The sequence below is a fragment of the Crinia signifera genome, chromosome 1 (genome assembly GCF_055691185.1).
Source record: "Crinia signifera chromosome 1, ASM5569118v1, whole genome shotgun sequence".
Classification (NCBI taxonomy): domain Eukaryota; kingdom Metazoa; phylum Chordata; class Amphibia; order Anura; family Myobatrachidae; genus Crinia; species Crinia signifera.
This window is the reverse complement of record NC_139217.1, coordinates 362,988,185-363,005,350: the sequence shown is the minus strand read 5'-3', so window position 1 is coordinate 363,005,350 and position 17,166 is coordinate 362,988,185. Positions and strand designations below refer to the sequence as shown.

At 39.0% G+C, this 17,166-nt stretch overlaps 1 protein-coding gene across 7 annotated transcripts in view; it reads left to right on the top strand.

Moving 5' to 3' along the window:
* SFSWAP (splicing factor SWAP) overlaps positions 1-17,166 on the top strand; it is a 127,043-nt gene that overhangs the window by 36,918 nt on the left and 72,959 nt on the right. For all 7 annotated transcript variants that reach the window (XM_083150170.1, XM_083150188.1, XM_083150166.1 and 4 more), the window contains 2 exons: positions 10,269-10,400; positions 10,491-10,584. In XM_083150170.1, the coding sequence (XP_083006296.1) occupies positions 10,269-10,400; positions 10,491-10,584 (226 nt within the window). The remainder of the gene's footprint in view (positions 1-10,268; positions 10,401-10,490; positions 10,585-17,166) is intronic.

Here is a 17,166-nt window from a genome sequence, read left to right as displayed (position 1 = left end):
TAAAAAACAGTTGTAATTCTGTTTTCATTAACTAAAACCTTTTATGGAAACTTAAAATAATTCTGTCAATGATGGCTTATTTTCCATGTCCTACACTGCTTTTCAGAGAACATTTATTAAAATTTTTTACACTATATAGACATTGCTTATGCCTGCTAAGAGAGGACAGGGATACCACAGTCTTTTGTAAATGACAGAAAAAATGTGTGCACCGCTTGTAGCCACAGCAATGAGAAGTACAGATGTGTCCTAATACACCTAGTGTCTATATGCCATACAGTGAGACTTTTTTTTCTTCATATATTGGATTGCAGTCACCGTGAAACAACAGTTGTACTACAGAAGTTAGTTTCCACCACGTTGTGGATAAAGTACTATGGGGCAGATGCATTAAGCCTGAACAAGAGATAAAATGTAGGGTGATAAAGGACCAGCCAATCGGCTCCTATCTGCAATGTTACAGGCTGGTTTTTTTTTTTTTTTTTAGAAGTGACAGGAGCTGATTGGCTGGTCCTTTATAACTCTTTATCACCCTCCACGTTATCTTTTGTTAAGGCTTAATACATTTGTCCCAACGTAACTTGTCGTGAGAAATATCCATGGATGCTGCATCCGAGCACTCCTTATGTTTTCAGACTGTCAGACAGATGTAGCATTGTTATCAATTAAAATGATCAGTGTTTTTAGCAGAGTAGGTTAGTTGCTCCTGTTTAGATGCACATTTTGAGTATAAAAGATGCTTACGCAGCTCAGTCATTGGGGACATGGTATGCCCAGAGGGGCTATTTTCGACATTATCCGTAACAATGAATGAAGATGCATCTATATGTCATGTAATACAATAAAGAAGACAAATATTGATGGATACTATTGAAAATTGAGAAATGGTTTGATGTGGGTCTGCTCATTTATCTTGCATGCGGAAAGTTCCACTAGGCCAGTAGTGGTTTTCAAATGCAGTAGTGTTAGTGTCGCTTGTGTGATGGAGAGACAAACCTTGAAATAAAATCTTACAACTTTGAGCATTTAATGTTTTTTGTTTTTAGTAAGTTCATTCTAGGCCTCACTCCAATTATCATCTTTTACAGTTAAAATATTGCTCTGTAGTCAATTATTTTTTTCTTTGTACCCCTATGTATAATTTTCTTTTCTGTGGCAGTTCCAGAACACATCCATAATAGCTTGTATGATTAAATCTTCCTTTTCAGCTGTCCTACAAGTCACTTAGTGTGCTGACAGTGAGTGTGTTTTTTTTATTCAGGAACCTGTATAGAGAACATTCCTTTTGCCATTGTGCACTGTTCCTAACATTTTTATTACTTTATTTTTTTCAAATTAATGCACATTGCAATTAAAGCACATTATGTTCTTCAGTCATTCAGCATTGCTGTATTTAATGCTATTTATGCAAACAAATGAGTTCTTAATCAGCTCTATTGCAATAAGATAAATCACATTTACAGGAACAGCATGAGGTTTCAGTAAGCAACCTTTATTAACCAGCCGCCAGTACCGTAGAGGCTGTGTCATGTTCTGGCATGGATTAGCTTTCCTTGCAAGCATTACTTTGTGTTCTTACATCGCTACACTCTGCAGTAAAGACTTGAGGCTAGAAAACCCAGCATCACCTCTGGTGACTTCCTTAGCTTACATTAAACTGTGTTTGGTATCAGAATGGGTCACAATCAAGATTTATAAACCTTTGGAAAGTAGCTGTTTACAATGTGGTTCCTTGCCAGAGGTCTGTAATCATTTGTTTCATTGTCAGATAGAGAACCCAGAAGTAACTATAGGGAAAATCCTGAATGTTTCTAGTAATTGTAATCTAGCTTTGATTTTCCAAAGACCACCTTGAGAAATGTTTTTTGGAGAAAGGAGATACATTTGGTATAGTAATTCGAAGAACTCCGGATCCAAATAATTCACCTCATTAGCCAAACTGCTGGATGCCTTCTTGACTTGTGTGTGCTTCCCATTGCCATGTACTGTGAGACTCTTAGGGTTATTATTTATTATTATCCTTTATTTATATGGTGCCACAAGGGTTCCACCGTGCCCAATTATACTGCTTTCACATTGCAGAAATGGGTAATGACACGGTATTCTTAAATGGGACTTTAAAACGGGTCAGAGCCTTGAGACCTTTCACATTGCAGGTGAAAACCTTTTTAAAAATCCTTTAATACCATTCAACCCGTTTAACCCCCAAGGGACACGTTTTAAAGCCATTGAAATAGAGCTGTTCAAACTGCCAAAAAAACGGCTTTAAAACGTGTAGGACTCTGCTTTTTAACCGTGTTGAAATACCGGTTAACTTTAACCGGTAAATCAACTCTGGCACTTTCACATTGCAGCCTTAAGCGTTTTAAAATGGCAAAAAAACTGCAATATACCATTTTAAAAGTGCGATGTGAAAGGGGTATTACAGAGTACACATAATCAAAACAGGAAAACAGTGTCTTATAGTTGAAGACAATACAGGACAAGTACAGTATAAATGATTATAGGAACATCAGCCGATTACTGCAACATCCAGGTGGCAGCAAACAGCGTGCTTTGGTGCAGTTGAAGATTATTGAAGTAAGAAAGGATAAGCACATGAGGTAGGAGTTCCCTGCTCATGAGAGCTTACATTCTAAAGAGAAGGGGCAGACAGCCTGCTCATGAGAGCTTACATTCTAAAGAGAAGGGGCAGACAGACAAGGGTGACACAGGAGGGGTAGACAGGGCGAGGAACAGAAGGTTAGGAGGACAGTTGGGTGAAGTGGGTCTTAAGGGAGTACGGTCTTTTGGTCTACAGTATGTTGGGTTGACACCATTAGGTCGGCATTGGTCGAGGTTGGCAGGTCATTAGGTGGACAGTGTCTAGGTCGACAGTCAAAAAGTTGACATGGGGTTTTTATTGACCGACATACTGTAGACCAAACGATCCCAACCTGTCTTAAGAGCCTTCTTGAAGTTCTGTATAGAATTGGAGAGTCTGATGGGGAGAGGTAGAGAATTCCAGAGTAAGGGAGTAGCACGTGAACAATCTTGGATGTATGAGTGGGAGGAGAATAAGTCTGCAGGAGAGCCGATGGGCGTTAGAAGAGCAAAGCGGGCGAGTGGGAGTGTAAAGGGATATAAGGTTAGGGTACTTATTTCCTAGCACGGCGCCCATCGCATAAGATTGTATGCCTTAATTAAGGCATACAATCTATACAATTGAAAAGATTTTTAATTGTATGTACAATATCGCATCTTATGGATCTTGTGGATCTTATGCATCCATAAGATGCATAAGATCCATAAGATGCCATAACATAAAAATCGTAATAAAACCCCCAATAACCATTGTTAACGCCACCGGCACTATCAACACCAACTCGAAGCATGGCGAGTGCAGCGAGCCCGCGAGGGGCGGCGGTACGCGTCCTCCGACCTTTTCATACCCCCACTATCCACGTCGGCGTGGGGTTTATTTTATATAGTGTGGCGAGCGCAGCAAGCCACCGAGCCCGAAGCGTGGCGAGCGGACGCGGACTACTTCACATGTATTCCACGTCCCCTCGCGGGGCACGCTGCGCTCACCACGCTTCGGGCTCGGTGGCTCGCTGCGCTCGACACACTATATAAAATCAACTCCATGCCAACGTGGATAGTGGGGGTATGAAAAGGTCGGAGGACGCGTACCTCTGCGCTCGCCACGCTTCGGGTTGGCGTCAATAGTGGGGTGGCGTTAACATGGGGGGGGGGGGGGCATTTCACCCATGGGGGGGGTTAGCAATTAAAATTGGGGTTTTGGGGGGATTTTTACATTGGAATAAATGTAAAATTGGGTCTCAGGGACCATTTCACATTGATTCCAATGTACAAATCTCGTCGATTTGCCTCGCATGCATCTTATGCCGCACAAACACATAAGATGCATACAATGCTTGCGATATCGCCCCGACACATATCTAGATCGTGGGCGCCATGCTAGAGATGTAAATGGGAGAGGAATGAGTGAGGGCTTTGTAAGTGAGTGTGAGAAGTTTGAAATTAATTCTGAAAGGGAAGCCAGTGAAGGGCTTGTAGAAGAGGGGGAGGTGGAGGTAGTGCGTTTGTTAAGGAAGATGAGCCGGGCTGTAGCATTGAGGACAGATTGGAGTGAAGAGACCTTTTTCAGGGAAACCAGTTAGGAGGAGATTGCAGTAGTCCAGCCTGGATATAATCAGTGAGTGGATAATGGTCTTGGTGGCATCCTGAATGAGAAAAGGTCTAATTCTGGAAATATTTTTGAGCTGACAATGGCAGGTTTGTGAGAGGTGCTGAATATGTGGTTTGAAGGAGAGCGAAGAGTCAAGGATTACTCCAAGACAGCGTACTTGGGGCTAGAAGTTGAAAGTCTTGACCTCAATAGATAATGAGATTATAGGATTTGAGGTTATGTGGGAGGGTTGGAATATGATCATTTCAGTCTTAGACATGTTAAGTTTGAGAGAGTGCTGGGACATCCAGGAAGAGATATCAGAGATCCAGGAAGAGATAGTTGGAGATACGCGTGAGGAGAGGGGAGGAGAGGCCAAGGGAGGAAAGCTAGATTTGAGTATCATCAGCATAGAGATATTTGAAGTCAAAAGAACTAATGAGCTCACCTCCTGTACAGAGAGAGAAACGTTGAGGACCAAGAACAGAACCTTGTGGGACACCAACGGTTATGGTGTCCATCCAAGGGTTGGGTAGTATTAGTAGTGGTGGTGGTGGTGGGGCTTGATAGTTGAAGGCAAGATGTACTCTCACAAAACTAGCTTACTATATAGTCATCTGTTCATGTTGCAGTAGAGAGACGTGTTGCAGTAAAATAAACCGTTTTTCCTGTGTGTGTGTGTGTGTGTGTGTATGTGTATGTATGTATATATATGTATATATATATATATATATATATATATATATATATATATATATATATATATATATATATATATATATATATATATTCCAGGGGTATCCTCCACACTACAGGCGGGGGATGTCAGGCACTCGCCTTTTTATAACAAAAAGAAATCCAATCTCTGTTATAAAATCCAATCCAGATTTTTTATTTCATCCAATGTTAAAGTCTGAGACAATCATCATAACTGTGCTGTTTCCATGTGTGCCCCGACGTTTCGGTCCAAATTAGCGGACCTTTATCAAGGAGCCTATAAACACATGGGGTAAATGTTTTAGTAACCTGCCAACAGGGTACCAAAATATACAACTTGCAAACACATGTACATAAATAAAGTTTTACATTACTTGGTCAGCGAAAAATACAGCAATCAACGAAGTCAGGAAAGGAAGCCCATGGTCAGAGGAGCAGCAGCTACCTGACACTGCCCGGGCCCGGCATTTATACCCTAGACATACATTGTTTAAGTGAGGACGCCGCCTACAATCAGCTGAGCCGCACTTCCGGAGTCACCGGTAATTCGGGACCCGGAAGTATCGGCTTTTGGAACGCACGAGTGGCACGCATAGACGTCCGGGTTTCCCCGGCTGCTGTGCTGAACTCACTCAGCAATACGTAGTTTGACACGCAAGTTTGGAGCGCACACACTTCCGGGTTTCCCCGGCTGGGCTCCTGCACGGATCTGACATTAGTGCAGCATCACAAAGAGAAAGTTGTTAATTAACATTGCTTAGCTACAGGGGCTATTTTAAATATACGTATCAGAGTGCATATCAATATATATACACGTGTGGATTAAATAATCAGCTTGTTGCATTTAGAATAGCAGAGAGAACGGTATAGTAGCCGGACCAATGTAGTCTGGGTGAGCCGGGGATATTTTAACCTGCTTGGGGTGGCATAGAATTTTTTGCATAGAATTTTTTGCAAACAACAACGATCATTAGTGTTTATGGGAATCATTAATTCTTAAATTTAAATGCCACAATAAGCAGAAAAAAGGGGGGAGGGAGGAAGGATCGGACAGGTGATTGTGCCTGGCACAAATTATTAGAAAAAATATATACATATATATCTATAACGATAAAGTCTAATCAAAGTGTAGAATCTACTAAATATTTTAATATTTATTTTTATTTTTATTTTTATTTTATTATTATTCTTATCCTACAATTCTTTTTGTGTGAAGCACCTGAAGATTGATGCAATTAAAAAAGTGATGAGGCACCTAAAAAAAGAGAATGAGAAAGGCAAAAATATGAAAAAGGACAAAAATATGAACAAAAATATGAAAAAGGGCAAAAATATGAACCTTTTCAGAAATAAAGCAAAAAAAGCCAGAAAGAGGCGAGAGTCAGACCATTAATCAAAAATTATAGGGGAAAATGTATCAGAGAAGAATATATGGAGAAAAACTACTATCAAAAAAATCTTTGAAAAAAGGGGGTATCAAAAAATAATCAAAAAAATCCTAATAAAATACCCCAGATAACCCAGGGAAAACATGTTAAGGTATACATGGAGTTTCAGTGGTCCAATTACTTCAAAAAAATGTTCAATGGATTGTTCTCATTGAGACCTCTAGGGGCCAATGTCCCAAGTTGGTAAATCCATCGACTTTCCTTTTTCTTTAGTTGTAGACCCCGATCTCCTCCGCGTGGCGGTGGTGGGACCCAATCTATTAGGCGGCAACGTAGGGTAGATAATTGATGGCTTGCTTGAAGGAAATGGCGTGGAATAGGCAGTTCAGCTTTGCCTGTCTCGAGTGCTACACGCACTGAGTTCCGGTGGTTCGCCATGCGCTCACGAAACTTACGGGTGGTCATCCCTACATAAGCGAGACCGCATGGACAATTTAACAGGTATATTACATGGTCCAATTGGCAATGTAATCTATGTTTGATTTTGATGGCTTTGCCCGAATGAGGATGAGGAAAGGTGGCCCCCTGGGTCATACTGTTGCATGTTGTGCAACCAGTGCAACGAAAGCACCCTGGTCTTCTCGAATGCAACCAGGTGGTGTTCTGTTCGGCAGTAGGGGTGGCCATCGGTCTCATTAATATTTCTTTCAAATTTGGGCCTTTTCTAAAGGCCATCATCGGTGGTCCGTATTTATTCAATTTCAGTGTGTTATCAGTTGCCAATATGGGCCAATGTTTTTTAATACTCTTCTGAATGTCAGATGAGGCATGATCATAGGTATTTACAAATATCATTCTCTGAGTAGTTTTAGAACGGACTGAGGTGTCAATATTACGGTGGACTTCATTCATGTTGTGCTGTGCCTTCCGTAAGCATCTCTCAAGTGTGACCTTCGAGTAGCCTCTTTCAATGAATCGTGTGGTCATCTCTGTAAGTTGTTCCTCCATGATGGTGGGTAAGGTGTTATTCCTGATAACTCTCATAAACTGGGAGATGGGCAGGTTTTCTTTAAGAGCTGGCGGATGTTGACTCCATCCGCCAGCTCTTAAAGAAAACCTGCCCATCTCCCAGTTTATGAGAGTTATCAGGAATAACACCTTACCCACCATCATGGAGGAACAACTTACAGAGATGACCACACGATTCATTGAAAGAGGCTACTCGAAGGTCACACTTGAGAGATGCTTACGGAAGGCACGGCACAACATGAATGAAGTCCACCGTAATATTGACACCTCAGTCCGTTCTAAAACTACTCAGAGAATGATATTTGTAAATACCTATGATCATGCCTCATCTGACATTCAGAAGAGTATTAAAAAACATTGGCCCATATTGGCAACTGATAACACACTGAAATTGAATAAATACGGACCACCGATGATGGCCTTTAGAAAAGGCCCAAATTTGAAAGAAATATTAATGAGACCGATGGCCACCCCTACTGCTGAACAGAACACCACCTGGTTGCATTCGAGAAGACCAGGGTGCTTTCGTTGCACTGGTTGCACAACATGCAACAGTATGACCCAGGGGGCCACCTTTCCTCATCCTCATTCGGGCAAAGCCATCAAAATCAAACATAGATTACATTGCCAATTGGACCATGTAATATACCTGTTAAATTGTCCATGCGGTCTCGCTTATGTAGGGATGACCACCCGTAAGTTTCGTGAGCGCATGGCGAACCACCGGAACTCAGTGCGTGTAGCACTCGAGACAGGCAAAGCTGAACTGCCTATTCCACGCCATTTCCTTCAAGCAAGCCATCAATTATCTACCCTACGTTGCCGCCTAATAGATTGGGTCCCACCACCGCCACGCGGAGGAGATCGGGGTCTACAACTAAAGAAAAAGGAAAGTCGATGGATTTACCAACTTGGGACATTGGCCCCTAGAGGTCTCAATGAGAACAATCCATTGAACATTTTTTTGAAGTAATTGGACCACTGAAACTCCATGTATACCTTAACATGTTTTCCCTGGGTTATCTGGGGTATTTTATTAGGATTTTTTTGATTATTTTTTGATACCCCCTTTTTTCAAAGATTTTTTTGATAGTAGTTTTTCTCCATATATTCTTCTCTGATACATTTTCCCCTATAATTTTTGATTAATGGTCTGACTCTCGCCTCTTTCTGGCTTTTTTTGCTTTATTTCTGAAAAGGTTCATATTTTTGCCCTTTTTCATATTTTTGTTCATATTTTTGTCCTTTTTCATATTTTTGCCTTTCTCATTCTCTTTTTTTAGGTGCCTCATCACTTTTTTAATTGCATCAATCTTCAGGTGCTTCACACAAAAAGAATTGTAGGATAAGAATAATAATAAAATAAAAATAAAAATAAATATTAAAATATTTAGTAGATTCTACACTTTGATTAGACTTTATCGTTATAGATATATATGTATATATTTTTTCTAATAATTTGTGCCAGGCACAATCACCTGTCCGATCCTTCCTCCCTCCCCCCTTTTTTCTGCTTATTGTGGCATTTAAATTTAAGAATTAATGATTCCCATAAACACTAATGATCGTTGTTGTTTGCAAAAAATTCTATGCAAAAAATTCTATGCCACCCCAAGCAGGTTAAAATATCCCCGGCTCACCCAGACTACATTGGTCCGGCTACTATACCGTTCTCTCTGCTATTCTAAATGCAACAAGCTGATTATTTAATCCACACGTGTATATATATTGATATGCACTCTGATACGTATATTTAAAATAGCCCCTGTAGCTAAGCAATGTTAATTAACAACTTTCTCTTTGTGATGCTGCACTAATGTCAGATCCGTGCAGGAGCCCAGCCGGGGAAACCCGGAAGTGTGTGCGCTCCAAACTTGCGTGTCAAACTACGTATTGCTGAGTGAGTTCAGCACAGCAGCCGGGGAAACCCGGACGTCTATGCGTGCCACTCGTGCGTTCCAAAAGCCGATACTTCCGGGTCCCGAATTACCGGTGACTCCGGAAGTGCGGCTCAGCTGATTGTAGGCGGCGTCCTCACTTAAACAATGTATGTCTAGGGTATAAATGCCGGGCCCGGGCAGTGTCAGGTAGCTGCTGCTCCTCTGACCATGGGCTTCCTTTCCTGACTTCGTTGATTGCTGTATTTTTCGCTGACCAAGTAATGTAAAACTTTATTTATGTACATGTGTTTGCAAGTTGTATATTTTGGTACCCTGTTGGCAGGTTACTAAAACATTTACCCCATGTGTTTATAGGCTCCTTGATAAAGGTCCGCTAATTTGGACCGAAACGTCGGGGCACACATGGAAACAGCACAGTTATGATGATTGTCTCAGACTTTAACATTGGATGAAATAAAAAATCTGGATTGGATTTTATAACAGAGATTGGATTTCTTTTTGTTATAAAAAGGCGAGTGCCTGACATCCCCCGCCTGTAGTGTGGAGGATACCCCTGGAATGTAATTGGGACTGTGTCTTTAAAAAGCACATTTCCCTTGCCAGGCACCCCAAAATTGACTTTAACACAGTGTGAGTGCGGTCTTGTTCTGGACTATATATATATATATATATATATATATATATATATATATATATATATATATATATATATATATATATATATATATATATATATATATATATATTAATTTTTTTATTTTTTTTAATACTGGTTTTGAACTTGATTGTGCGACATAAGATGTAAGGGCTCCAAAACAACACCAGTAGTGCTTGTGATTAAACCCTTCAATACAGGTAAAAGTTTTGGGTGAGATTCGTGAATCATTCATTAATGGCCTGAATGATAATATGTAATGAAATATTTAATGAGTGATGAATACAATTACCTTGTCTGATTAATATTAGCTTCTGTTTGTTCTATTGTATCTAATTCTGTAATTGATGTAGCAATGTTGTTCTATGATGGAAGGCTTCTGATTTTCTATTCCGTTTGTACTTTAGCACGTTTGCTCCAGTGGTTGCCATTATTCCTCCACCTCCTGATATTCAGCCCGTCATTGACAAGCTAGCTCAGTATGTGGCACGAAATGGAGTCAAGTTTGAAACTAGTGTACGAGCAAAAAATGATACAAGGTTGGTTTTGTAACTATTTTTTATAGTTGATGTATAAATATTAATCTGATGTTGTGCTCTATAAAAGTATTTTTTTTTGTTTCTTGTCAGATTTGACTTCCTTCAGCCTTGGCATCAATATAACCCATACTATGAGTTTAAAAAGCACTTTTTCATGCAGAAAGAAGGTATTCTTGTTTCTCCGGTACGTATAAAGTTTTATTTAAATTCGTATTTAAATTCAGTAATAAAAATAATATTGTTAATACTTTAATTTTAACACGTATGTCTCCACTTAATGCACAACCCGTTAAATTTGATAAAATACTCCATAGTAGTTCTTTGCGTCACTTCTATTTTGTAGACCAGTTCACATGCAGAGTTGGCTAGTGCTATATGTAGGAGATGGCTGTAAAAGCTGCAGGATTTTTGTTTGTTTCAGAAAATAGCTAGTCTGCAGGAGAATATTAATCCAATATGAATGATAGATTACCCTTGTGCATTATTTTTTTTTTAAGCAGAATAACATATTTTCCTTGATAAACCTTGATTACCAGACAAGTCTATATGAAATTTTTATGTGGTGACAGAATATTTCTGTGGATACCCAGGCGACAGCTATTTTAACGGATTATGATGTATATTAAATCTTCTCCAAGCTATGATGCCTGCATTTATAACAGAGTTGCTGTCCCCCAAATTCATTATATGATACTGGGGAGGGGGATAGGAAAGACTCCCCTTAGTTAGCTGTCGTGGTTTAACAACCTAGTGGGAGACTTGGCTGTGGAGAGTGCTAAAGTGGAGAGTACAAACAGATCGGCTCCTAGCTGCTATGTTACAGGCTGGGTTGACATGCGGAAAGGTTGACACAAGCATTAGGTCCACGTGGGGTTTTTCATGCCCTACCCAGTCACTAGAGCTGAGCACAGCGAGCCGTACGAGGGGATGCAGTGTTAAGTTTGTGTCCATGTTGACGTTCGGGTAAAAAAAAAAAAAGGTGAAAAACCCCATGTCGACCGAATGCTTGTGTCAACCTTCCTGCATGTCGTCCTAATGCTTGTCGACCTTGTTGGTGTCTATCCAATGAGCCCATACCCTGAAAAATGAAAGGAGCTGCTCGGTTGGTAGATTATATCTCTACATTTTTTATCACTCTTCAGCACACCTGCCCCTAAGTGTGTTTTTTAAATATTCGAATAGTTTGTTGTGCCAATATAGTTTCCTAATCCTTTCGGTAAATGTATCACTGTATATACAGTATACCTGTGTTACGTTAATGAGACATAATATAGTGTCGTAGGAAGAAGGGTTGTATTTGACTTCAGATAAGGGAGTACAATAAAATGACAGCGCTGTGGAACTTTCAGTGTGTAGTGAAACAATTTATTTTACCTGGTTAAAATGCGTGCTGGAGGGAGGTCACCTTTTGAAAATAAGATGAGTGCATATATTGATGAATAAGTACAGCATTTTATGAAGATGTGTTATTGCAGCATTGTAGAGACTTATCTCTTTTTTTGAGGTTTTTTTTTTGGTGAGCCTTGCCCTTCATATGAAAGTCGGGCTGCTTTTTATTTCAGAGTTTCAGCATTAGCAATCCTGATACAATGTAGTTTGATAGATGAAAATTGCCATCACTGAGGTTGTGTGAAATCAGCATCTTTCAGTTTTTACGTTGGCTATGCTTGATGGAATTTTATGCAACAGATCATTTAGTTTTAATTTCCAGAATTGATATTTATTTAAATTGGCTATATAAAGAAAGATCTTTCCCAACCCCTCAAATTCTTTATTGCACTATATAGGCCACACTGTTTTAGATCTCCCAATTTTTTAATTTTAACCCATTGAGAATTGCAAATGACGAAATCCCCTTTTAAAGAAAAGTATTTGTTTCATACAAACAGATATGGCTAGCGGTGGTGTAAGGGTTTCATATTTTCTACAGTTTTTCCGGTCTCTAAATGGCAGACAACATACCAATGATTCATTACATAAACTGAAGAAACAGTAAATTGAGAGGAAAAAATGAAAACGAAGCTTAGCTGGCAGAAGGACATGAAGGCATGGGCACCCCAGCCAGCATCCAAGCAGTGCTAACTATTTACAGGTTGTTTTACTTATTCTGTGGATCTCCAGATAAACCTCAGACTGCGAACGGCACATTATTAGCACGATAGGGATCAGAGTGGAGCAGCTTCAAGGAACTAGTTTTGAATTCAAACCTTGGGAACCAGACATCTAGAATTGACAGATTTATTTTTTTTTAACAGTGTTTGCTCTAATAATATGTAGTTTTAAGTTAATATTTGCAGAATATGCCGTCGTATTTAGTTCTAGAAAAAAGTGTCTTGCTGTTTTTAATGGAGTATTGTGTTAATCTTCTGGATGTCAGAAATATTCCCTTTTTATGATCAAAAATCGGTTGCTCAATAATTGTTATATTGCTTGCCATAATGCCTACATGACCATTATCTTCGTGGATAGATAAACTTTGTCAAAAGTGTATGTTGTAACAAAATTATTTGTCACATGGTAATTAGTTAACATGTGTTTAATACAATGCTCAGCAAATGCCAGTTGCCATGGTGACCAAAACCTTCGATTTTGTAAACTGGATTTTATGTAAATGTGCATCTCCTAAACAGTCGCTGATCCAAGTCCTAGGTATTCATATTACTCTTTACATGCTTGTCGATTAGCATTTTGGGGAAGATGGGGGTGACCCACAGACTTTAAATTTAGAGCTGACCCAGCAGACACTGCTGCATAATCTCAGTAGCTGAACATAAACAGCAAGAACTGACACTATTCTTTGTAGATACAGCACCTAACTAGATGTTAACCGCATGTCATGGGCAATAAACTCCATCAAAGCAACCGCTCTTTTAGAGTGATTAAGCTTGCCAACACCCCAACGAAGCAGCTCATCCTCTATTTTTAACATGCATGAGCAATACAACTGGGGGAAAAAAAAAAAAATTATGTGGAGTAAGGAAACTCTGCTAATGACAGTCTTGCCACACTACACTCCCGATCACTCTTTTTTTTTTTTTTGTGAGACGCATAAATACTGTATTTGTTTATCGGCATACTGATAAAAGAATTAATGGTACTTATGTTAGTTGGGCGCCCACTATAGTTAGTACGCTCATACCTCCACTATCCATGTCGGCATGGAGTTGATTTTATATAGTGTGGCGAGCCCGAAGCGAGGGGACGCGGAAAACTAAGCAAATAGCTTAGTGGGCATCCAACTAACATATAAGTACCAAATTAAGACTGCAACTACATTAAGAAGACCAAAGTAATTGCACACTGACAACAAATAGATCAACAAGATTTTAATGATGTCCTAACATTGCAGCAATCACTGCAGGTGGCGCCCTTCTTGACAAACTGTCCACAAGTTCCTGGACAGCAGTTGGTGTGTTTTTTTGCCTTTTCGCCTTAAGTACAGCAACTAAATAACACTGTAGAAGGTCTGCCTAGAAGTCACCTATTCCAATTCATCTAAGAGGTTCTCATTGGGGGTAAGAACTGGACTCTGAAGGGTGTATTTACAAAGTTGGGAGTTTTATTGAAGATAGGATGTAGCCATGGGCAACCAACTAGATTATAACTTTTTATCTGGTAGAAGGTGCTAAATAAGTAGATTCTGATTGGTTTCTATGGGCAACATAGCATCTTAAATAGAACTCTTACCTGAGTAAATAAACCCAAGTCTGTCAGTCCATCTGAGTTATCAGATTTTCTTTATACCAGTCCAGCATCACCTCTGAAGCATGATAGATGGCCTTGTAGTCTAGATACACAGGACTGGCACAATTTACAGAGCACAGATTTATTAACATCTCTACACTTCTCAGAGTCATTGTGACCATGCATTAAAACTAGTTGACCCATGCCAAACTAGCTGAAACAGCATAATACCACCAACTCCATGCTTCACTGTATGTACTGTACACTCTGGCATCAGGCGTTCTTCTGGCAATTGCCAAATCCAAACCTGTCCATCTGAAAAGTGTAAATCATGATTAGTCACTCCATAACAATCGCTGTTATTGTTTCACTGTTTTAAGCTCTGGCTTGCATTTTTCTTTGATTAGAGGTTCATGAGCATCTCTACAAAGTGTTCTTGTCGAAACCAACACATTAGTGTCCATTTGGAACTTGGTCAATGGTATGCTTGGTCTGATTTCGCAGCTCCCTGGTTAGGGCTCTCCGTTTCCAGGATTGCAGTTCTGGAGGTCTTCCAGGATGAGTTGCATTCCTGCAATGACCGTTCTTCAGTCTTTAATGATGAGACACAGTGGATTTAAGGATCTTCCTAACTTTTACAATGCTTTTCACACGCATATCTCTGAGTAGCCTACAATGATAACTCTTGAAAACTATGGCTACTTCCGGCAAGCCATTTTATAGCAAATTATTTAAACATTAGCGCTCTATCCTTGTTCTGCTGCAGTAGCACACCATTTCACTAGAGCGGGGTTGTCCAATCACTCTTTTTCTACATAGTTTAGATTTTGAACCAATAGATCTATTTTAGTTTTTTTTTATCAGACCATTGGCTGGTTTTCGGGGGTTTGTGTTCCTGGTGAGGGACGATGACCCTATATAACAAACATGTTAAAATCTGTGTGTGTTGGACACATTGGTCTTTCTCCTACATTTTATTAGATTTTTTTTTTTTACCTTCATATACTCAGGACAGAAACCTGACATTTCAGCCCTATTTTCACATTAGTTTTTTTTTATTTTCCAATTGCTATTATCTATTTCCTTATGTAAAGTTAGCATGTTGATTTTTTGAGCTTTGTTATTTCTCTTAAAGATCCACTTTAACTAGAGTTGAAAAATAAATTGAGTTACGGTATCTCAGTGGGTGGCTTGTCATTAGTTACATAAATGTGTAGAGGAAGTATCCTGCTTGCATTGCGAGTCCGACTGTTGTAGAAAACAAATCTGTGCACTGCTGTAAGACTCATCTCGGGTGATTTATTTCTATTTATTTCTATATTATCTCATCTCAAATCCTCCTATGGTAAAAGGATTAAGACCTGCTTGGTAATTAACCATTGATATGTATAGTCTTTTTATTTACCAAAGTAAAAATGTGAATTATTTATATCTCTGCCAGTTTCATAAGGAAACAGAAATACAAAAAAAAAAATACCCAAAATATTTTACATTCCTTCAAAGATTGAGTAAAGTTGGGTGCAAACTAAGTAATATGTTGGCATATAGTATAGTGCAGTGATGGCTAACCTTGACACTCCAGCTGTTGTTGAACTACACATCCCAGCATGCCCTGCATCAGTTTTATGATGGGCAAATGGTAAAACTGTAGCAGGGCATGCTGGGATGTGGAGTGTCAAGGTTAGCCATAACTGGTATAGTGTGTGCCCAGCATGTTGCAGACTATTGGTAGATGTCATTAGCGAGGGCCTTGTTGCTGACCTCTGCCATCGCTGCCCGCATTGGCAAGTGTGTACCCAGCATTAGAGGGTGTTAGGTGGTTTAGGACATAGGCCACTGTTTTGGGGCTATAATTGTACTGCAATCTAGATGTTAGCTGCTGTAAAGATGTGTAAGTGAAACATCTATTCAAGAAATTCATGACCAAATTATACAGGGCTGAAAGCAGTTTTCATTGCAAATTGACTGGTAATGTAGTTACTGAATTTTCACACATAGTTTTAAGTATTCATCTTTTTTTGGAGGGAGGGCGGGGGGTCGTAAATGCATCTTAATCACAATGCAACATGACTAGGATGCACAAAGAGACTTGCTGATTCATTTGTTAAAATATATATGTGTGTATATGTGCATATATATATATATATATATATATGTGTGTGTGTGTGTGTATATATCTCTATATATCTATATAGCTATATATATATTATATATATATCTACATATATATCATATATATATATATATATATATATATATATATATATATATATATATATATATATATATATATATATATATATCAATAGTGTTATTAGGTGCCCTAGAACTAGTTCAATGGTAATTCCTTGTCTTTCCTTATTTTAAAAGAACCAAACATGTAATCTTATAAATATAAAATTTATTAAAACGTGATTCTTAAAAAACATACAGGTTCTTCATATCTTGTCATGAAAGTACATTCTTTAGTTTACAGATTAAATCAGATACCAACGCGTTTCGTCTTATAACAAGACTTCATCAGGGGTAAATTATTATACAATAATCTTTTATAAAAGATTATTTTCACAGTTTCATAGGAATAACTTCCTAAGATCTCCTTAAAATTTCTGACCTTATAGATCAAAGATCTGGTTCCTATAGGATGAAATCATGTAATAAATGATTTATGATTGCCTATACTGGAGTTGTCCTCATTTCAGTCACACCTTATAGATTTCTATAGTATGCCCTTCTCAATTAGGTTTGATATATTCCATGAAGTTTGTCCAATCCAATTCAAGAAATATTTTTCTTGTTTATACCACTTATATGGGAAATGAGCCAAATTCCCTACATGTCCTTCAACAAATTTGATAGATCTGAGCAGGAGGATTAATTACTCCTGGTGCCAGTGAACATGTGTTCTCCTCAGAGTCCAGATTGCAAGTCTTGGCTGTGTATGAAAAATGTCAGGCAGGAGCTGATTGGCTGGCTGTTTATCCATCTTCATTTGATCACTTTTGAAGCTTAGTGCATCTGCCCCTCGATGTGAGCCCCAATTTCGCAATGAAACCGTTGCGATTTAAGACCCATTTTTGGC